This window comes from Neltuma alba, unplaced genomic scaffold (assembly GCF_004799145.2).
Source record: "Neltuma alba isolate B1F8T4 unplaced genomic scaffold, ASM479914v2 tig00012185_pilon, whole genome shotgun sequence".
In the NCBI taxonomy this organism is placed as follows: domain Eukaryota; kingdom Viridiplantae; phylum Streptophyta; class Magnoliopsida; order Fabales; family Fabaceae; genus Neltuma; species Neltuma alba.
This window is the reverse complement of record NW_021636727.1, coordinates 151,413-170,800: the sequence shown is the minus strand read 5'-3', so window position 1 is coordinate 170,800 and position 19,388 is coordinate 151,413. Positions and strand designations below refer to the sequence as shown.

Here is a 19,388-nt window from a genome sequence, read left to right as displayed (position 1 = left end):
TTTTTTCCATTTAAAAATAATATGAACTCCTAACCCATTAATCAGCAATTGACCTGGGAAGTGGGTGTTGCCCGTTATGAAAAAACTGTCCATGGCCACAACAACCCACTACCCATGTAAATAGGAAGAAGTTATTATCAAATAACTAAAAAATTAAAACATAAAAAAAACAAAAAATCATCTATTAACTAAGGAAATTATGTAAAATATTGCATGAATAATAAAATAGACGAAATATCGATCATATTTTTCTTAATGGTTCTAGGACGAAATATAAAAAACACTTACAAAATAGATAAGTATGAAATGAAACCAACGAAATTGTTTGACCATTATAAAAAGCATAATTGTCTCTAAGCAAAAGACCAACAAAATAATAACTGGAAATAAATATATAACCTAAAAGCATATTAAAAGCACACCAGATTAGGAATAAGAGCTAGAAATGACATGAACAACATGACAGAAAGTTTGAAATCATCAACTCAAGCCTATTCTTCCTGGATTTGTTTGCGTTTTGCTCTGCGGCGTCTTGCAAATGATGTATTATTCTCATTAGCTTCAAGATTTCCACCAAGTGGATGATTTAACATATTTTCAGTACCGTTCTTCGCACCATTATGTCCAGATGTAGTAGAAGGGATTTCCATGAAACCAGCATTGTGCTTGCTACTCTCTACTTCAACCTGACAATCAGTTGATGGGAGATCACCAAAGGGGTTTGCCTTCTCAACATTGGCAGTGTTTACAATTGCAACTTTAGATTCTACTATGGACTTCATTGCTTCGAAACCTGGGTCTATTGTATTTGCCACTTGGTGTGTAGAGGTTGAGTCAAATTTTGATAATTCAGAGAAATTTGCATGCACGGTTTGATTAGCAGAAGAACTTGCACCGTCAGATGATTCTATCAGGCACTGCTCAGTGTTCTGCGTAAATGTAAAGATTTAGATGTGTAGAAACATATGTATATATTTGTGTAATGCATCCAAAACATAAATAAAATGATATAATAGAAAATGAAATAGCTATGCCTTTTCTTCTGTGAGACCAACGGAAGTACAACCCTCTGATGCAATGTCTTCATAAGATGTGTTCAAGAAAGACTGCATTATGGCTTTATCATTTGTCAACCGAGTAGCTACACACACATTGGAATTCCCATTGACATAATCTCCTGGAATACGTATCTTGAACAAATACCTCTTCCAAGATATCTGCTCAAGAATATATGACAATATACCTTCATCGGAGTCATCTTGGATAAATAATTGATGAGTGGTTAGAAAATGTAAACGGCACAGGATTAAAAACATGCATGACACAAAACAATTTGTATGCTTGCTGTTTAACAACCTGATTAGTCTGACGTGCCTTCAACTCTGCTGCTGAACACCCAAGCAGTTTGGATAATTCTCGGTCAAAAATCACAACATGACATGATCCAGTGTCATCCAGTATCTCACAGTCCACCATGAACCTGCTAATAAAATATCAGTATTGTATAAAATAATACATATTTTTGTATGAAAATTGTGACCACCGAAAGAGATATATCACATTAACATTACCTGGGAATAACAGCTTTTACTATAGCTTGGCACTTTTCGCAAAAGAAACCTTCTCCATCTGGAACCACTTTCTTGCTACACTGTTTGCATGATGTGTACATCCATCCACGATCAGATCTCACATCTACAATATTTGCCATAGTAACCACTATACATTCCTGTAATAATAACACAAAAAATATATACAATATTAAGATAAGAATAGTAAGATTGACAAAAATACAAACAAACGAAGTAGAAAACAATGCATTATGCTAGCTACGCACTGCTGGTCCAGATCGTAAATCCACTATTTTTCTTCGGTCATCCAAAGCCAATAGATCGTCGGCCACAGATACTACAATTTGTGGAGCAATTCGAGCAGGTATTTGGCCCAACTGAATCCCAGCACCTTTCAATCTGTGAAAAATATTTATTAAAAAAAAGATAAATGCTATCATATACAATAAAACTTGGAATAAATGTAGACTCTATTATACTCAAACCAATGTAATTGCATACTTCTGCACAAACTCCTGAACTTCTTGTATTGTAGGATGAATCAGGAGACGGGAAGAGTACATGGAATTAGAGACTTTTCTCTTTCCTGCCATGCCATTACATGGAACAAAATTAGATTTATTATTGTTTAAAGGAACCCAATGTAACTATGGTGTCAAATAAATAGTATCAGACCTTTAAACTCCCTAACTTTGCACAGTTGAATGATGATGATGGTAGAACCAGTATGGACACGAGACACATGCTGCAGAACTTCATTAGTAAAATCTCCTGACAATGTACACTCCAGTTTTTCCTTCCTGTCAAAATGAAATAAACAAAAAGAAAAAATTCCACTCTAAACCCAAGTTTTTAATCATTGACTTGGTTAAACTGGGAGAAACAAACTCAGAATAATAGTGTACCCTTCATCCATTAACTCTACATCAAGCCTAAACTGTGTGCGTCCGTTGACATTGCATTCTTCTTTTTCTCCCACTCCAGTTAGTAACCCGATGACATCTACAAGAGAAAATATAGAGTTAGCCCACCACAAATAATTTTAACATAATAATCACATATCCAACACTTATATCACAGCCTACCAATTAGATATCGATCATCAAACTGATTGGATAATATTTCAGAGAATGAACGGAATGCGAAACCAAAGTTGTTTATTTTGCCATCATCCGCATATGGTCGAACAGAAGTGGAAAAAATAAAGTTTGCTCGGTAGGGATGATCAGTGGTTCGGTATGAGCCTGTATTGGGAGACACATAAAAATACGACACCAAATATATTTTTCCCTCTTCAAAATTCTTGCGATGTCGTCGAAGGAAGGCAGTCTTAACTGTAGCATGGATGTTGTCACCCTGTAAGAAAATAACTCTTAGAACACAAGAAGTAAGATGCCTAAATTATTCAGTAAAACACTTACATCCTCATCCCTGAGAATCATTTCCAGGGATGATATCTCTTCATGAGAGTAGCATCCGGGCATAGTCCATAATCGAACCACACGAACTTTGATTTTCCAATTTTGTCTGCATGGGTTAATAGCACGAACTGAATCAAATGCAGGAGCCATGTGAACACCTGGAGAACACCGATGGTGCGATAACAACAGGAGGAATTTGCTAATTGGAATAAATCCACAGTCTCCTGCTCTTTATATAGCGAAAAATTCATTATTTTTTCTATTACTATTATATATTGCATGATCCTAAACGTGGACCAACCGATAAATCCAAAAATTACTTATAATGAAATAATCTACCCACGGTTTATTTTAAACTGCCCATCAGCCACAAATTTCGGATAAGTCAAGCTAAAAATTAAAATTCATACATTATTTAAAAAATGAATAAAAAATTAGGCAAATTGAAATATTTCTGGAAAAAAAAAGTGGGAAAACTGAAATGGGAGGGTAGCAAGCAAATATAATATGATTTATTAAATTGCAAAAGAGAGGATAAAACAATTATTAAATGAGTTATTAATTAGTAATTAATTAGTAAAAGAGAACGTGGGCCAACCAATATATACACAAACTACTTATAATGAAATAATCTACCCACGTATATTGCATGATCTTAAACGTGGGGCAACCAATATATCCAATAATAAAACAATTATTAAATGATTTATTAATTAGTAAAAGAGGAAATGGGCCAACCAATATTTACAAATATTACTTACAATGAAATAATCAACCCACGTTCCATATTGCATGATCTTAAACGTGGGGAAACCAATATATGCAATAATAAAACAATTATTAAATGATTTTGTAATTAGTAAAAGAGATGACTCTTTATTTCAAAATGATTAAAAAATTGGTGCATTTATTTAGAGTCTATACGGTTTATTTTAAACTGCCCATCAGCCACAAATTTCGGATACATCAAGCTAAAAATTAAAATTCATAAATTATTTAAAAAATGAATAAAAAATTAGGTAAACTGAAATATTTCCGGAAAAAAAAACGTGGGAAAACTGAAATGGGAGGGTAGCAAACAAATATAATATGATTTATTAAATTGCAAAAGAGAGGATAAATTATTTAAGAAACAATTAAAAAATTAATGTATTTATCTTCTTCCTTGTTGTGCCACTTGTCGCATTTCTGGATCACCTTGGGGAGACCCCTCCCTTATAATAGTAATAGATTTTAACGTTTACCATGGGGAAAAAAAAAAAACCTCCAAGTCTTTATACTTTGGGATATGCTCCAAAAAAAATTGTCTATAGAAACCTGTTCACAAAAATTGTTATCAGTTGCTTATTATTTAACAATTGTTGTCAAAACCAATAATATCCTAATTGTAATTTTTCTAGTTTCAATGTCTTTTTTATGATTTTTTTCATTAATTATTTGCCCCTTGCATTTCGGGGCAAGCATGCCAACATCACCCCCCGCCCGGTGTTTTCTTTTTTTTTTAAGTGAGACTTACATCAGTTACAAATGAGTTCAGTCATCTTCAAAAGTCAAAACTCATCTGTGTGAATCAAAATGTGAAGGCATAATCAATAAATTTATTCCTCTTAAACCAATAGTTTCTTTGTATTACAATGTTCATGTTGAATCAATTCCTTCATCTTCTTCATTGGTTCGTTGTCTTTCCTTCAACAAATCACAGGAGGCTCAAACTTTAATTGAATAAACAAATGGGAGCTAGGCATATAAATCATTGAAACACATGGAGTAAAATCACCAACGCTCTCTTCTTTGGATTCTTCTCAAAGTTAGACGGCGTAAAATCCAACAAAAAAAGAATAGAAGATGAAGAAGGGTGGACGAAGGTGAAGAGAAATCCCACCTTTAAACATTTAGGATAGATCAGCTAAAACCCATTAGTGACAGCAAGTTCGACAAATACATGAAAAAAGAGAGGAGTCTCGGGAGGAAAAGAAAGAAAGGCAGACAAGAAATGAGAAAGAGAATGGATCAAAAAAAGCTGAGGCCATATTAGAAAAATTTGTACAATGGTTCCCCAGCTGTGAGAATAGGGATGTCATTTCCATTTATGACTCTATGGAGGTTAATTTCCCGCTGTAACTTCAGTTACGTTGCTGAGAAGATGAAGGATGGAATAGAGAAACACGAAGAAGGTGAAGACAAATCCTACCTTTAAACCTGGAGTGGCAACGTTTTTAGTGGATGAAAGTGGTGGTGTTCCTGTTAGCCACCCTGTGCTCCATAAGTCAAATAAGGGTGTTCGTGGCAGGGGTAGAACCGGGACAAGCTTGTCCCGGTGAATAGGAACGAGAAGGCTTTTCAGTCTTGTGTCCCATCCCGAAGGCGTCTCCATCCCAAACGGGATGGGGAACGAACAGGGATAGGACCAAGACGTCCCATCCAATTTTTTTTATTTAAAAACCTGAAATAGTTAATTAGGCCAAATAAAAAAGAGATTTTGCATTGTCACCAAACAGAAAGAAAGAAAGTCATAACATGAAATTTTTGCTCAAGATTATTAGGAAATAATAATAGACATGTGAAACTTAAGGAGAGGGGACATATTCTTCAAATCTGGATTTTTGAGGTCATAAGCAATTCTTCATGTATTTGAATAGAAATTGAAAAAACAAAACCCAACAATATAGTGATATACACATCAAAATGGTATAGGACTCAAATCTAAGGAAACCATCTTCTATTATATGAATACAATTAGCTAATTAAATACTCAAATGTTTAGGTAAAATGAAGGTGATTAAAAAAAAACCAAAAAAAATGGTACTCCTCCGGTCCTTAATATAGGATCCAATTCTTGAATTGGTTTTGGTCCTAAATATAAGATTCATTTATTATATTTATCAATATTCTCTAAATTATTCTTATGGATACTCTCTCAACTATAATTAAGTAGAAGAGGGAGAGGGGTATTAAGAAAGATGATTATGGTATTTTAGGAATAATATGTCACTTTTTTCATAATTAACTAACTTACCTAACTTCCTTAATCTAATCAAATTAGTTAAATGGGTCTTATATTAAGAACCGAAGGAGTATTCCCGAATTATCATGAGAACAAGAGTCATGCAAGCCTAAAAAACAATAAGCATGAGTGCTACCAAGTCCATTCCATATACAAAATGTCACCAATTAAATTAAAAAAAAAAATTAAACCAGTTAAAATAAGAAACAAGAGTTTTGACAAGACACATCCGTCCTGCATCCCGTCCCATTCCGAATCAATTTTTGTCCCTTCCTGATTTCATCTCACCCCGAAAATTTTTGGGACAGGACTATCCCATATCAAAATGGTCAAGACCAGGATAAAACAACTAGGATGAGACACTTTGAATACCCTTAGAGTTTGATACACATGAACAGAGACTTTGAGATGAAAATAAACTTGCTTCAGCCAAGGGAAGGAAAAGAAAAAAAGAAATGGGAGAGAGAAGGGATTATGAAGCAATGAAAATGGACCAAATTTGAAATTCAAAACGATAATGTATTAGCCCAATATATTAGCCAACTATTAGTTGTTACTGTTCACATGAGCAGTACATGAGGGGATAATGTATGCTGTGGATATTTAAGTTATATAGTTACATGGAGAAGTAATCAAATAATCATTATAGATTAATTAGTAGTAACTCATTTATGACAAGCATCGTGTATAAGAAGATGGCAGCAGTCGCGAGCCACTTTGCCAGCTAAATGACTTGATGAACAAATTTATTTAATAAGTGATTTTCATTCGCACATCCTAATAAGTTGAAATTGAATTTTCTCTTGACAATTCCTCATGTTTAGCTTAAAATTCTCCTAACAACTTGCTTATGCAGCTTTACCAAAATCATCTTCTTCTTTTTTTTTTTTTTTGAGGTAGTATTAAACAAACGACGCCTATATGTTTTTGGGAGAGCCTAGTCCTGGATTCTGTTGCCTTGGCTATTAATGTTGAGAAAGTATGCAAGTTTTGGTGAGCTCAAGCGTTCTTTCTTTTCATTGCCTAATATGGTTCGAAGAAGAAAAGGTGCAAAATTACAAGTAAGAAAGCATTATAGTCCAAAGCATTCATAGGTCATAATATGATAGGTCAATGCTGTTTGAATACTCTGTGAGGCTCTGTTTCTCACTATGCCTGACAAAGAAGCGCAATCATTCTTAAAGGCATATCTTAACAATAAGTCTTAAAAAGACATGAAAATAACTTTAAAATCCACCTAGTCTCTCCATAAATTTAGAAGAAACAACACAGCACTCTAATTATTTCAGGCAGAAACAAGGTTTCCTTTTTTTGAGGTACAAAGGCAAGCCATAGCCTGAGAACAAGTAGACCAGGACATCAACCCAGGAACACCTTCCCATCGGCTAGACAAGAAGAAACAACGTTTTCTTACCAAATATCAAACATTATACAAACTTGAACATTAACAATAAAGAGTACTCCTTGAATCAAATCAAGTGATTGTGGCTCCATTCAAATACTGGCTTCACGCTGTACCACTGCTGCTCGGAGCGAATATGCCCTGCATGTCTCCATACCACAATACTATGAGAAATTGAATAATGTAATCAAATTAAACGAAGAGGATAGAAAAGATTAAAAATTAAAAATTACTCTAGCCATATTTACAATCATTAGTTCTTAATATGTCGTTCACCTCATTAGCGTAATTTGAAGAACATTTTGAAGCTTACCTACGATGATGATCGACAAAGTATGGTTGGAGCAGATGCTTAGCTTGGGGTTGGTCCCACTGTAGTGATTCCCACCATTGTTTTTGACATGTTATTTGTTCAAAAGTAGTTGACGGTGACACATGCTGAACTTTCTCAATTCCAAACAGACCAAGAGGCAATTTATTTAGAGAAATGCAGTCATAGATTTTAATGCTGCGTAGAGAATCACATTGAATGTTCCCTTTGTATATGCTTCTTAGGTTTGGTAAAAGGATCAGTTTCAACCTCTGCAATTTTGGAAGTATCACTTCGGTTGCATCTGCATGGCTGCTGTCTTCACCGTTTGTATTCCTCTCTCCTTCAATAATTTCTTCCATTGCATGGCACCTAAAGATGGTAATTTCTTCAAGACTTTTAAGTTGGAAAATGAGGTGCATTGAGAACAGACATTTCAATGATGAACATCCATCCACATTAATACTCTTTAGGTTCATTAGAGTACCTGGTTTCACAACTTCCCCGCAAATCATCCTCAATTTTGGCAAATTAGATATATTCATTCTCTCTAGCAGCGGAAAATTGTTCTCCTCAGATTCCAGAATGCATGTTATCTTGGAACACCTTCTTATATCGCAAGTTTTCAAGCACATTGCATTCAACAAATGCAAAGATAAGCGTTCGATCATATCAAGAGAATTATGAATTACTAACTCCGTAACATTTGTTGGAATTAATTCAGTAATCTCTGCTTCTGAAACGTTCTCTGCCGCATTTCTCATATCTATTGCCAGACTAGTTTTCTCCAGTAATTCTGGAACTTGAAATCGAAACCCAACGACAAGCTTGAACTCCTTTAATTGAGAAAACTCGAGACATCTGACAATTGTTTTATAAGTTCGCATGCTAAGTAGTTGCATGTGTACAAGAGACAACGTATGACAAGATATGATTTCTTCAACTCTAACTGGATAAGAACAATCTTTTGTATCCTTAGATGATACCCCAATCATAGGCGAACCCAGAGTCAACAAATCCTCCAGAAGATTAAATCTCGATACGACCCCAGCTCCTAAGCTTTGAACGGATGTGAAGAAATCCAGGTGTCTCAAATTGGTCAATTGTTCCATCCCTTGTGGAAGTTCTGTTAAACGTCCAGAAAATGAAAAATCTAAGTATTTCGATATAGTGAGCCTTGCTAAAGATGGAACTTGAATAAGATTCCAACAGTGGCTTAATATCAAGGCACATAGATTCTTCAAATTCAAAAGAGACATAGGCAGAGCAGGAGAGATCAAGAACTTTTAACCCTTCCATGCTGTCAAAGAAGTGATCCAATATATTTTTTTCAAATGAGTTATATTGAAGCAGCAAAGAAGTGATTCCAGGACACATTGGACTGAAGTCAATAGATTTCACATCATTTCTCATTAATGATACCCATTGAACATCTTCTTTCCATTCGTGAGGCAGTGGTGGTCTAACTTGTCCCATGCCAGCATTCACAATGCATCTAGAATTTTTACTCATGATTGTAACAGCATATCTCTTTATCAAATCATGCAATTTGACACATCTCACCCCATTCTCAATTTTTAATTCTGACAAGCAAGCGGATATTAATTCATCTATAATCATCTGCCCCTTTTGTTTTGTCGCAGACATGTTCACATCACCCAATAAATCTTCCCACACCCAATAATTAATCAATTCGTTCTCATCAATTAGATGACCTTTTGGGTATAAAGCACAAAATAGAAAGCAAGATTGCCTTGTATCATCCTTTAGTTTTGAATAGCTCAACTTCAAATGAGAACATACTGCTTCATCAATGTTGTATATACCATCACTTGAGGTTCTTAACTCTTCTAATGCATTCTGCCACTCTCTTATACTAGTTGTGTTCCTCAATGCACATCCAATTGCAATGATAGGTAGAGGCAAACCACCACATTTTTTGGCCACTTCCATGGCAATTGATTGCAAATCTGGATCTGATAGCACACGTTCCTCACCAACTTTGTCCTTAAAGAGATTCCACGCTTCATCATCTTCAAGAACTTTAACTTCGACATCCTTGTCTATTTCCATCACTCTGCACACCATAAGGTTTCGAGTTATTATCACTAATTTACAGCCCTTCTCTACCGTTGGCACAGGAATTCCTACTTCTTCAATAGAGAATGGTTCCCAAACATCATCTAGTATAAGTGCAAATGCCTTCCTCCTTTTAAAAGCTTCTAACAGTTTTGAAGCTCTTGCTCGTTCGTCATCAGTTTCTTGAAAAGTCAAACCCAACTTCACAGCAATATCTTGTCGCATCTTCTTTAGATCTTTTGACGCTTCCACCCAAATAGTGCAATTAAATTGACTACTTCCTTTCACTAGGCAATTGTTAATCTCTGACATGATAGTTGTTTTACTTGCTCCTCCCATCCCCCAAACACCAATCCTTCTGGCATTCTCATCAAGTAGAAATCCCCAAATCTTCATAAAGATTTGTTTATGTGTTTCGTATTCAATCATTGGTGTTGCAGACAAAACATCACCTCTCTTGTTTATAGGAATAGGAATGGAATACTCTTCACGTGGAACAGTTTCTAGAAGTTCATTAATATCAATGATCTTCTCCTCTATGAGTTCCCCTCGCTTGATTCTTGAGCAAATGCAACAACACCCTATAGTTGGTCTATGCAGGCCATTTTCAGTTATGAGACTAACAACTTCTCTTATTGCCTGATCAACTCACTCAAACCATAAATTGCATTCATTTGTTGGCTCTGCCCCTTTTAGATGCCACAACTGATTTATTTGATATTCAACATCCTTTTTACGAGCATCCAATTGGCGCATCAAATTACGCAGCTGCCGAATCCTCCTCCTGGGTGTAATCAAGTGTTTACAACTGTTTCTAAATACTTCATGCAGAGAGCAACACAAGCCTATGATGCTTGACACACTTGCAACAACTTCCATGGTTGGCTCCAGGGAATTCAAACAGAGGAATGTAAATACCGAATATTGCTGCAGCTAGTGTATCCTATCAGCTAAATATTAAAACCATAATGGAACGTCAAATATATGATCTTTGAAACTATGCATGGAACAACATGAAGAGAGAGAATATATCTGAACAACGGTATCCCATATAGAAAATCATAAACAAAAACCAGCTGGAGCCATACAAGTACAACTGAAATGGTAGCAAAATGATGGTTTTAGTGAGACATACATTTCATGCAATCTTTCCTAATATATTGTGTGATATGACTAAATCATGCTTCTGTGTGATATGCGTATGAGCAAGCAAGTGAAAGACTAGTGTCAAGAACAGTGTGAACTATCAAACGGTCAAACGTTATTTCAGTTGAATCTTCAAAGTATTGCAATCTACTGACAGGAAAATTTAAGGGAATGTTTATCAACGGGGCCTATCCAGTCACTTCGGACCAGGTTGAACAGGGCTCATTAAAAACACAAAAAAAAAAAAGCTGAATCCTAGTGTTGCATAAGAATATAGTTGAATCTGTAGAAAAAAGAGAACAATAAAGGGGGAGAAAAGGAAAAAATCCTACCAAGCTTCAGTTTCAACACAAAAACTCAGATTTTTTCCAAGCATGGCAGTGCAGCGCCGCTTCCCCTGCCTCTTTTGAAATCTTCCGTGTATCCTCTGCGGTTCTTCAAATCGATTCTGTGTTATGTTTCCATCCTTCTCTTCCATCCGTATTGATGGAGAGAAAGTCGGAAAAGAAGGAGGAAATGTAGAAAAAAGAAACAAGAGAAGAGAGAAAAGAATTGGGGAAATCACAAATAAAGACCCTCGAATTAGCAAAATCACTCTATGGTCACCAGAATATGCCAAATTACCATGAGGGACCGGTCTCAAATTGTAATTATGAAATCATGGTCAAATTACCAAAATACCCCTCTTTAATTTTTTTTTTTTTTAAAAAGAAAGCCACTGCCTCACCGGAATCCGGCCACCGGCGCCGAAGCTCCGGCAGCCGCTTCCGGCCACTGTCAGCGGCCGGACCCTGGCATCCGACCGCCGGAGCTCCGGCGCCGGCGGCCACTTCCGGCGGCCTTCCTTTGTTTTTTTTTTTTTTGCAACTTTTTTTTTTAAATAGTGGGGGAAGTGAGGTTGGGGGGATTTGATCCCCAACCTAATGCTTCCCAAAATAAGGAATGACCATTGAGCCAACAAATTTTTGTTAACATTATGATGCAAAAAAAAATATAAGTTAACTCATTTACTCTTGTTCCAGGTGATAACAACAATACATTTGGAAATAACAAGTTCTGATTGTAAAATAACACGTCTGGAATAAAAATTTAACAATATGTTTTTTTTATAACAATAAATTTTGTTGCAGGTAATAACAACAATACATTTAAAAATAACAAGTTCTGATTATAAAATAACAAGTTTGGGATTAAAATTTAACAACACGTTTTTTTTATAACAACACACTTTGTTTCAAGTGATAACAACAATACATTTAAAATAACAAGTTCTGATTATAAGATAATAAGTCTAGGATTAAAATTTAACAACACGTTTTTTTATAACAATTAATTATTTTATACTTTTAAAAAATAAATTATTTATAACTTATAAAAAATATTTTTAATATATTTATTTCTCTAAAAAATACTTTTTAATCTGTATATCTATACAACTCATTATAAATCAAACTACTTCTTATAAATTATAAAGTATTTATAATAAGGCATTTTTAATCTATTAATCATAGTATAAATTTTATATTATTTCATTCTTTAAATATTAAAAATAGTTTTTATATTTAAAGAATAAAATAGTATTTTTAATTATAAATTAGAGATAAATTTCATTTATAAATTTAAGCAATCAAAAAGTATTTTTAATCCACAATAAATTGTACTATTTATAATTTATAAGAATTAGTTTGATTTATAATAAGTTGTATAGATATATAGATTAAAAATTTTAAAAAAAAAATTAAAAAAGTGTGTTGCCATTTTCCCTAAATTTTATTTATAAATTTGAACACTAAAAAAGTATTTTTAATCTATAAAAAATTATACTTCAAGTTCTGATTATAAATTGGAGATAAAAATTATTTTTTTTAGCAAATTAAATAGATTACAAGTACTTTTTATAAGTTATAAATAATTTATTTTCCAAAAGTATAAAATAATTAATTGTTATAAAAAAAAAGGTGCTGTTGAATTTTAATTCCAGACTTGTTATTTTATAATCAGAACTTGTTATTTCCAAATGTATTGTTGTTTTCACCTGAAACAAAGTGTGTTGTTATAAAAAAACATGTTGTTAAATTTTAATCCTAGACTTATTATCTTATAATCAGAACTTGTTATTTTTAAATGTATTGTTGTTATCACTTGAAACAAAGTGTGTTATTATAAAAAAAACGTGTTGTTAAATTTTAATCCCAAACTTGTTATTTTATAATCAGAACTTGTTATTTTTAAATGTATTGTTGTTATTACCTGCAACAAAATTTATTGTTATAAAAAAAACATATTGTTAAATTTTTATTCCAGACGTATTATTTTACAATCAGAACTTGTTATTTTTAAATGTATTGTTGTTATCACCTGGAACAAGAGTAAATGAGTTAACTTTTTTTTTTTTTTGCATCATAATGTTAACAAAAATTTGTTGGCTCAATGGTCATTCCTTATTTTAGGAAGCATTAGGTTGGGGGATCAAATCCCCCCAACCTCACTTCCCCCATTATTTAAAAAAACAAAGGACGCCGGGGTCCGGCCGCCGGAGCTCCAGCGCCGATGGCCGGATTCCGGTGAGGCAGTGACTTTCTTTGTAAAAAAAAAATTAAAGAGGGGTATTTTGGTAATTTGACCATGATTTCATAATTACAATTTGAGACCGGGTCCCTCATGGTAATTTAGCATATTCAGGTGACCATAGAGTGATTTTGCTAATTCGTGGGTCTTTATTTGTGATTTCCCTAAAAGAATTTGTATATTTGAAAAAACAAAAAGAAGTTCAAAATTATAATATTTAAAAGGTCAAAATATCAGGAAAGAAAGTTTGCTGATATGGTATTTTACAGATATAGTTAAATGATTAAAATATTGTCGTATCAAATTTTGTTTAAAAAAGATATCAAACTTATCATTGCTTGTATATTTATTTTGATTGGTTATTCAACACTTATCATTAATAGTTCACAACTTATTAGTAAATAACTTATTATTACTAGTATATTTCTTATCATTTATTATTCAATACTTGTTATTTTCAATTTAGAATTTGTTAGTTAACCTTTTGATACAATTATATTTTTGTCTTTTAACTACATTTACAAATACCGGATCAAACATTATTTTATTTTAGGGGATTTTGACCTCTTAGATACCTGTATTATAATATTATAATTTTAAATTTCTTTTTATGTCATTTTCTTTATTTTTCTAATTTACATTCGTGTTCTGACTATTCTCTAACGCACTTTCTATTATAAAATTTTTTTTAGTTTTAATAATATTTATCCTTTCTTAAAAAGAGGAAGAGGTAATTTCGGGACACTATCCTCTCATATTTTCCACCGGTTTCGTTTTCGTTTCCTTTTGCTATCACTTTATAATTTCAGATGTTTAATATTTTATAAAATTATTATTATTTTATATAAACAAATTTATACTATCATAATTTGATCAATATAAACTGTAAAATGTTATTAAAATTAATGATGATATTTTATTTTATTTTTAAATTGTTCAAGTGAAATTGTGATCATTTAATTTATTTAAGTAAAATCATAATAATAATTTGAAAAAATTGCTGAGAAATCTCTTGGTTGCAAATTTTATTATCAAAGTTACTTGAAATTTGATTAATGACTTTAGGATTTGATCAAGACAACTTCTTTTAACTATGTGCAATATATCTTTAATTATGTGTAAAACGTACAATATGTGCACGTAAATAAAAATTTAAGATGAGTTGCATCTGTAAAAAATGAGTTGCACTTATTTAAAAGAACTGGATTATACCCGGGACCCTCACCTAAACTTTTTATTACCAAAAAAAAAATAGAGACATACATGAGATGTACTCTATGGTTGCAAGATAAAAATTGTCTATGCGGATCAATTTACATCAGTGAATGCTCGGCACAATAAAAATTAATAGAAGTTAAGTATTCTAAAAAATGTTAACTTGATAATTTTATGAGAAGTAACAGAGTTTAAAAGGTGCCAAATAGATTTGTACAAGGAATTACAAATAATAACTATAATAAAGGCATAAATAACTGTATCTATTTAAGGTTAACAAAAAAAGTAAATTTTGATTAAACTATGTAAGAAATTTACTTTAGAGAATTCAACGTAAACATAAGGGATTGTTGAAGGAAAACTATTTTCATTTTATTTTGACAAGTGATTTTGATTAGCCTATCAGAATAAGTTGAAAACAAATTTTCTTTTAACATTCCCTCGAGTTTAGCTTAAAATTCTCCCACAGGCTCTCTTAAAAGTAACTTAAAAGATCAGGCCCTAAACATGTGTGGGGGAGCACGTATGCAAGTTTTGGCAAGCTCAAAGGTTCCTTCTCTTCAGTAATAAACATGGTTCAGAGAAGGAAAAAAAAAAAGAGAAATTACAAGCAAGAAAGTATCATAATCCAGAGCATTCATAAACCATGATATGAGAGGCCAATGTTGTTTGATCACCCTGTGATGCTCTGTTTCTCACTACGCAATTGCCAAATATCAAACATTACACAAACTTCAACATTAACTGTAAAATAACACAACTTGAATCAAATCAACTGATGACAGTGGCTCCATTTTAATACTGCTTTCACGCCGTATGACTGCTACTTGGAGCAAACCTGTCAGTGCATGTCTCCATATCAGAAGCGAATAATGCAATCAAATTAAATACAAGTGGATAAAAGATTTTAAAAATAAAAAATTATAAGTTTATTTATTATAATATACATATGAACAAAGTGATATGTGCTCTGAGGCATACCTGCCACCAGGATGGACGACAAGGTATGGTTGAAGGAGATGCTTAGCCTGCGGTTGGTCCCACTGCAGTGATTCCCACCACTCTGTTTCACATGATATTTGTTCAAGAGTAGTAGTTGGTGATATTTGCTGACCTTCCTCTATTCCGAACAGACCCAGAGGCAATTTCTTTAGAGCTTTGCAGCGACCAACTTCAATGGTGTGTAGAGAATCACATTGAATGTGCCCATTGTATATGCTTTTCAGGTTTTCTAAATAATGCAATTTCAAGGTCTTCAATTTTGGAAGGATCACTTCGGCTGCATGGCTGCTGCCTTCAGCATTTGTATTCCTCTCTCCTTCAATAATTTCTTCCACTGCTGGGCAATTAACGACGCTAATTACTTCAAGACTTTTAAGTTCGAGGATGAGCTGCTTTTGGAACAGAAATTTCAGTGAGTCACATCTTTCAACATGAATACTCTTCAGGTTCTTTAGGGTACCTGGTTTCACAACTTCCCCGCATATCGTCCTCAGTTGTGGCAAACAATATAGTCTCATTCTCTCTAACTGTGACAAATTGTTCTCCTCACTTTCCAGAATGCATTCCATCCCGGAACACCATCTGATATCACAAGTTTTCAAGCACATTCCATCCAATAAGTGCAAAGACAAGCGTTTGATCACATGATGAGAATTCTTAATTACTAACTCCATCACATTTCTCGGAATCAATTCGGTGATCTCCGCTTCTGAAAGGTTCCTTTCTCCACAATTCATATTTATAACTAAACTTGTTCTCTCAAATAATCGTGAAGTGTCGTATCCGGCTAGAGACCCAACGGTAAGCTTGAACTCCTCCAATTGAGAAAACTCGAGACATTCAACAATTCTTAAATAAGCTGTAATGTCACGTAGCTGCATGTGCACAAGAGACAACTTATGGCAGGATGCAATTTCTTCAACCCCAACTGCATAAGGGTAAAAATTTGTATCGTTAGATGATACTACCATCATAGGCGAACCCAGAATCAACAACTCCTCTAGAAGAGTAAATTTGGACAAGAGTCCAGCTCCTAAGTTTTGGACGCATGTGAAGGAGAAATCCAGGTGTCTCAGACTGGTCAAATGTTCCATCCCTTCTGCAAGTTCTGTCAAGCTTCTAGAAAATGAAAAATCTAAATACTCCAATTTTGTGAGCCTCGCTAAAGAAGGAACACGAATAAGATTCCAACATTGGCTACATATCAAGGCACGTAGATTCTTCAAATCTGAAAGAGACATAGGCAGAGCACTGATCCCAGTATAGGAGAGATCAAGAACTTTTAGCCCTTGCATATTGTCAAAGAAGTCATCTGATATATTTTGTTCAAATGAGTTGCATTGAAGGAGTAAAGAAGTGAGTTGCATTGAACATCTTCTTTCCATTCCTGAGACGGCAGCAATTTTACTTGTCCCATACCAGCTTTCACAATGCATCTAGGCTTATGTACTCATGATTGTGAGGGCCATACCTCTCATCAAATCATGCAATTTGACATATCTCTCCCCATTCTCAATTTTTAATTCCAACAAGCAAGCAGATATTAACTACCGTATAATCTTTTGCCCCTTTCATTTCATCTCAGCCATGCTTCCACTACCCAATAAATCTTCCCACACCCAATAATTAATCAATTCATTCTCATCAATTAGATGGCCTTTTGGGTATAAAGCACAAAATAGAAAGCAAGATCGCCTTGTATCATCTTTTAGTTTTGAATACCTCAACTTCAAACGAGAACATACTGCTTCATCAATGTTGTATATACCATCACTTGAGGTTCTCAACTCTTCTAATGCATTCTGCCACTCTCTTATACTAGTTGTGTTCCTCAATGCACGGCCAACTGCAATGATAGCTAGGGGCAAACCACCACATTCTTTGGCCACCTCCATGGCAATTGATTGCAAATCTGGATCTGTTTCTCCCCAACTTTGTCCTTAAAGAGATTCCACGCTTCATCATCTTCAAGAACTTTAACTTCGACATCCTTGTCTATTTCCATCACTCTGCACACCATAAGGCTTCGAGTTATTATCACTAATTTACAGCTATTCTCTACCGTTGGCACAGGAATTCCTACTTCTTCGATAGAGAATGGTTCCCAAACATCATCTAGTATAAGTGCAAATGCCTTCCTCCTCTTAAAAGCTTCTAACAGTTTTGAAGCTCTTGCTCGTTCGTCATCAGTTTCTTGAAAAGTCAAACCCAACTTCACAACAATATCTTGTTGCATCTTCTTTAGATCTTTTGACGCTTCCACCCAAATAGTGCAATTAAATTGACTACTTCCTTTCACTAGGCAATTGTTAATCTCTGACATGATAGTTGTTTTACCTGCTCCTCCCATCCCCCAAACACCAATCCTTCTGGCATTCTCATCAAGTAGAAATCCCCAAATCTTCATAAAGATTTGTTTATGTGTTTCGTATTCAATCATTGGTGTTGCAAACAAAACATCACCTCCCTTTTTTATAGGAATAGGAATGGAATACCCTTCACGTGGAACAGTTTCTAGAAGTTCATTAATATCAATGATCTTCTCCTCTATGAGTTGCCCTCGCTTGATTCTTGAGCAAATGCAACAACACCCTATAGTTGGTCTATGCAGGCCATTTTCAGTTATGAGACTAACAACTTCTCTTATTGCCTGATCAACTCGCTCAAACCATAAATTGCATTCATTTGTTGGCTCTGCCCCTTTTAGATGCCACAACTGATTTATTTGATATTCAACATCCTTTTTACGAGCATCCAATTGGCGCATCAAATTACGCAGCCGCCGAATCCTCCTCCTGGGTGTAATCAAGTGTTTACAACTGTTTCTAAATACTTCATGCAGAGAGCAACACAAGCCTATGATGCTTGACACACTTGCAACAACTTCCATGGTTGGCTCCAGGGAATTCAAACAGAGGAATGTAAATACCGAAATGTATATTGCTGTAGCTAGTGTATCCTGTCAGCTAAATATTAAAACCATAATGGAACGTCAAATATATGATCTTTGAAACTATGCATGGAACAACATGAAGAGAGAGAATATATCTGAACAACGGTATCCCATATAGAAAATCATAAACAAAAACCAGCTGGAGCACATACATGTACAACTGAAATGGTAGCAAAATGATGGTTTTAGTGAGACATACATTTCATGCAATCTTTCCTAATATATTGTGTGATATGACTAAATCATGCTTCTGTGTGATATGCGTATGAGCAAGCAAGTGAAAGACTAGTGTCAAGAACAGTGTGAACTATCAAACGGTCAAACGTTATTTCAGTTGAATCTTCAAAGTATTGCAATCTACTGACAGGAAAATTTAAGGGAATGTTTATCAACGGGGCCTATCCAGTCACTTCGGACCAGGTTGAACAGGGCTCATTAACAAACACAAAAAAAAAAAAGCTGAATCCTAGTGTTGCATAAGAATATAGTTGAATCCGTAGAAAAAAGAGAACAATAAAGGGGGAGAAAAGGAAAAAATCCTACCAAGCTTCAATTTCAACACAAAAACTCAGATTTTTTCAAGGCATGGCAGTACAGGGCCGCTTCCCCTGCCTCTTTTGAAATCTTCCGTGTATCCTCTGCGGTTCTTCAAATCGATTGTGTGTTATGTTTCTATCCTTCTCTTCCATCCATATTGATGGAGAGAAAGTCGGAAAA

General features: G+C 34.2%; 4 protein-coding genes across 4 annotated transcripts; all 4 read right to left on the bottom strand.

Moving 5' to 3' along the window:
• Positions 1–491: 491 nt before the first annotated feature.
• On the bottom strand, positions 492–3,142 carry LOC114724349 (replication protein A 70 kDa DNA-binding subunit A-like). The gene is made up of 10 exons (XM_028910689.1): positions 2,993–3,142; positions 2,657–2,927; positions 2,477–2,573; positions 2,247–2,371; positions 2,073–2,157; positions 1,838–1,970; positions 1,572–1,729; positions 1,357–1,480; positions 1,035–1,217; positions 492–929 (listed from the first exon to the last, which is right to left on the bottom strand). Exons 1-10 carry the CDS (start codon positions 3,140–3,142, stop codon positions 492–494), a joined length of 1,764 nt encoding a protein of 587 aa, XP_028766522.1.
• Positions 3,143–7,399: 4,257 nt separating this feature from the next.
• Positions 7,400–8,753, bottom strand: LOC114724322 (disease resistance protein RPS2-like). The gene is made up of 2 exons (XM_028910659.1): positions 7,712–8,753; positions 7,400–7,539 (listed from the first exon to the last, which is right to left on the bottom strand). The coding sequence occupies exons 1-2, from the start codon at positions 8,701–8,703 to the stop codon at positions 7,491–7,493; spliced, it is 1,041 nt and encodes a 346-aa protein (XP_028766492.1). The 5' UTR covers positions 8,704–8,753; the 3' UTR covers positions 7,400–7,490.
• Positions 8,738–10,666, bottom strand: LOC114724348 (disease resistance protein RPS5-like). Its single transcript, XM_028910688.1, has 2 exons — positions 10,514–10,666; positions 8,738–10,426 (listed from the first exon to the last, which is right to left on the bottom strand). Exons 1-2 carry the CDS (start codon positions 10,664–10,666, stop codon positions 8,738–8,740), a joined length of 1,842 nt encoding a protein of 613 aa, XP_028766521.1.
• Positions 10,667–17,576: 6,910 nt separating this feature from the next.
• Positions 17,577–18,608, bottom strand: LOC114724347 (disease resistance protein SUMM2-like). The gene has a single exon (XM_028910686.1). The coding sequence runs from the start codon at positions 18,606–18,608 to the stop codon at positions 17,577–17,579; it is 1,032 nt and encodes a 343-aa protein (XP_028766519.1).
• Between the last annotated feature and the right edge of the window lie 780 nt (positions 18,609–19,388).

Coding starts and splice junctions, on each gene's coding strand:
- LOC114724322 (XM_028910659.1), bottom strand. CDS start 8,703: ATGATTGGGGTATCATCTAAGGATACAAAAGATTGTTCTTATCCAGTT. Junction 7,540..7,711: donor TTTGTCGATCATCATCGTAG/GTAAGCTTCAAA, acceptor GGAGACATGCAG/GGCATATTCGCTCCGAGCAG.
- LOC114724348 (XM_028910688.1), bottom strand. CDS start 10,666: ATGGAAGTTGTTGCAAGTGTGTCAAGCATCATAGGCTTGTGTTGCTCT. Junction 10,427..10,513: donor TGGATGCTCGTAAAAAGGAT/GTTGAATATCAA, acceptor TGAGTTGATCAG/GCAATAAGAGAAGTTGTTAG.
- LOC114724347 (XM_028910686.1), bottom strand. CDS start 18,608: ATGGAAGTTGTTGCAAGTGTGTCAAGCATCATAGGCTTGTGTTGCTCT.
- LOC114724349 (XM_028910689.1), bottom strand. CDS start 3,142: ATGGCTCCTGCATTTGATTCAGTTCGTGCTATTAACCCATGCAGACAA. Junction 2,574..2,656: donor TGATGATCGATATCTAATTG/GTAGGCTGTGAT, acceptor TTTCTCTTGTAG/ATGTCATCGGGTTACTAACT. Junction 1,730..1,837: donor ATTTACGATCTGGACCAGCA/GTGCGTAGCTAG, acceptor TTATTATTACAG/GAATGTATAGTGGTTACTAT.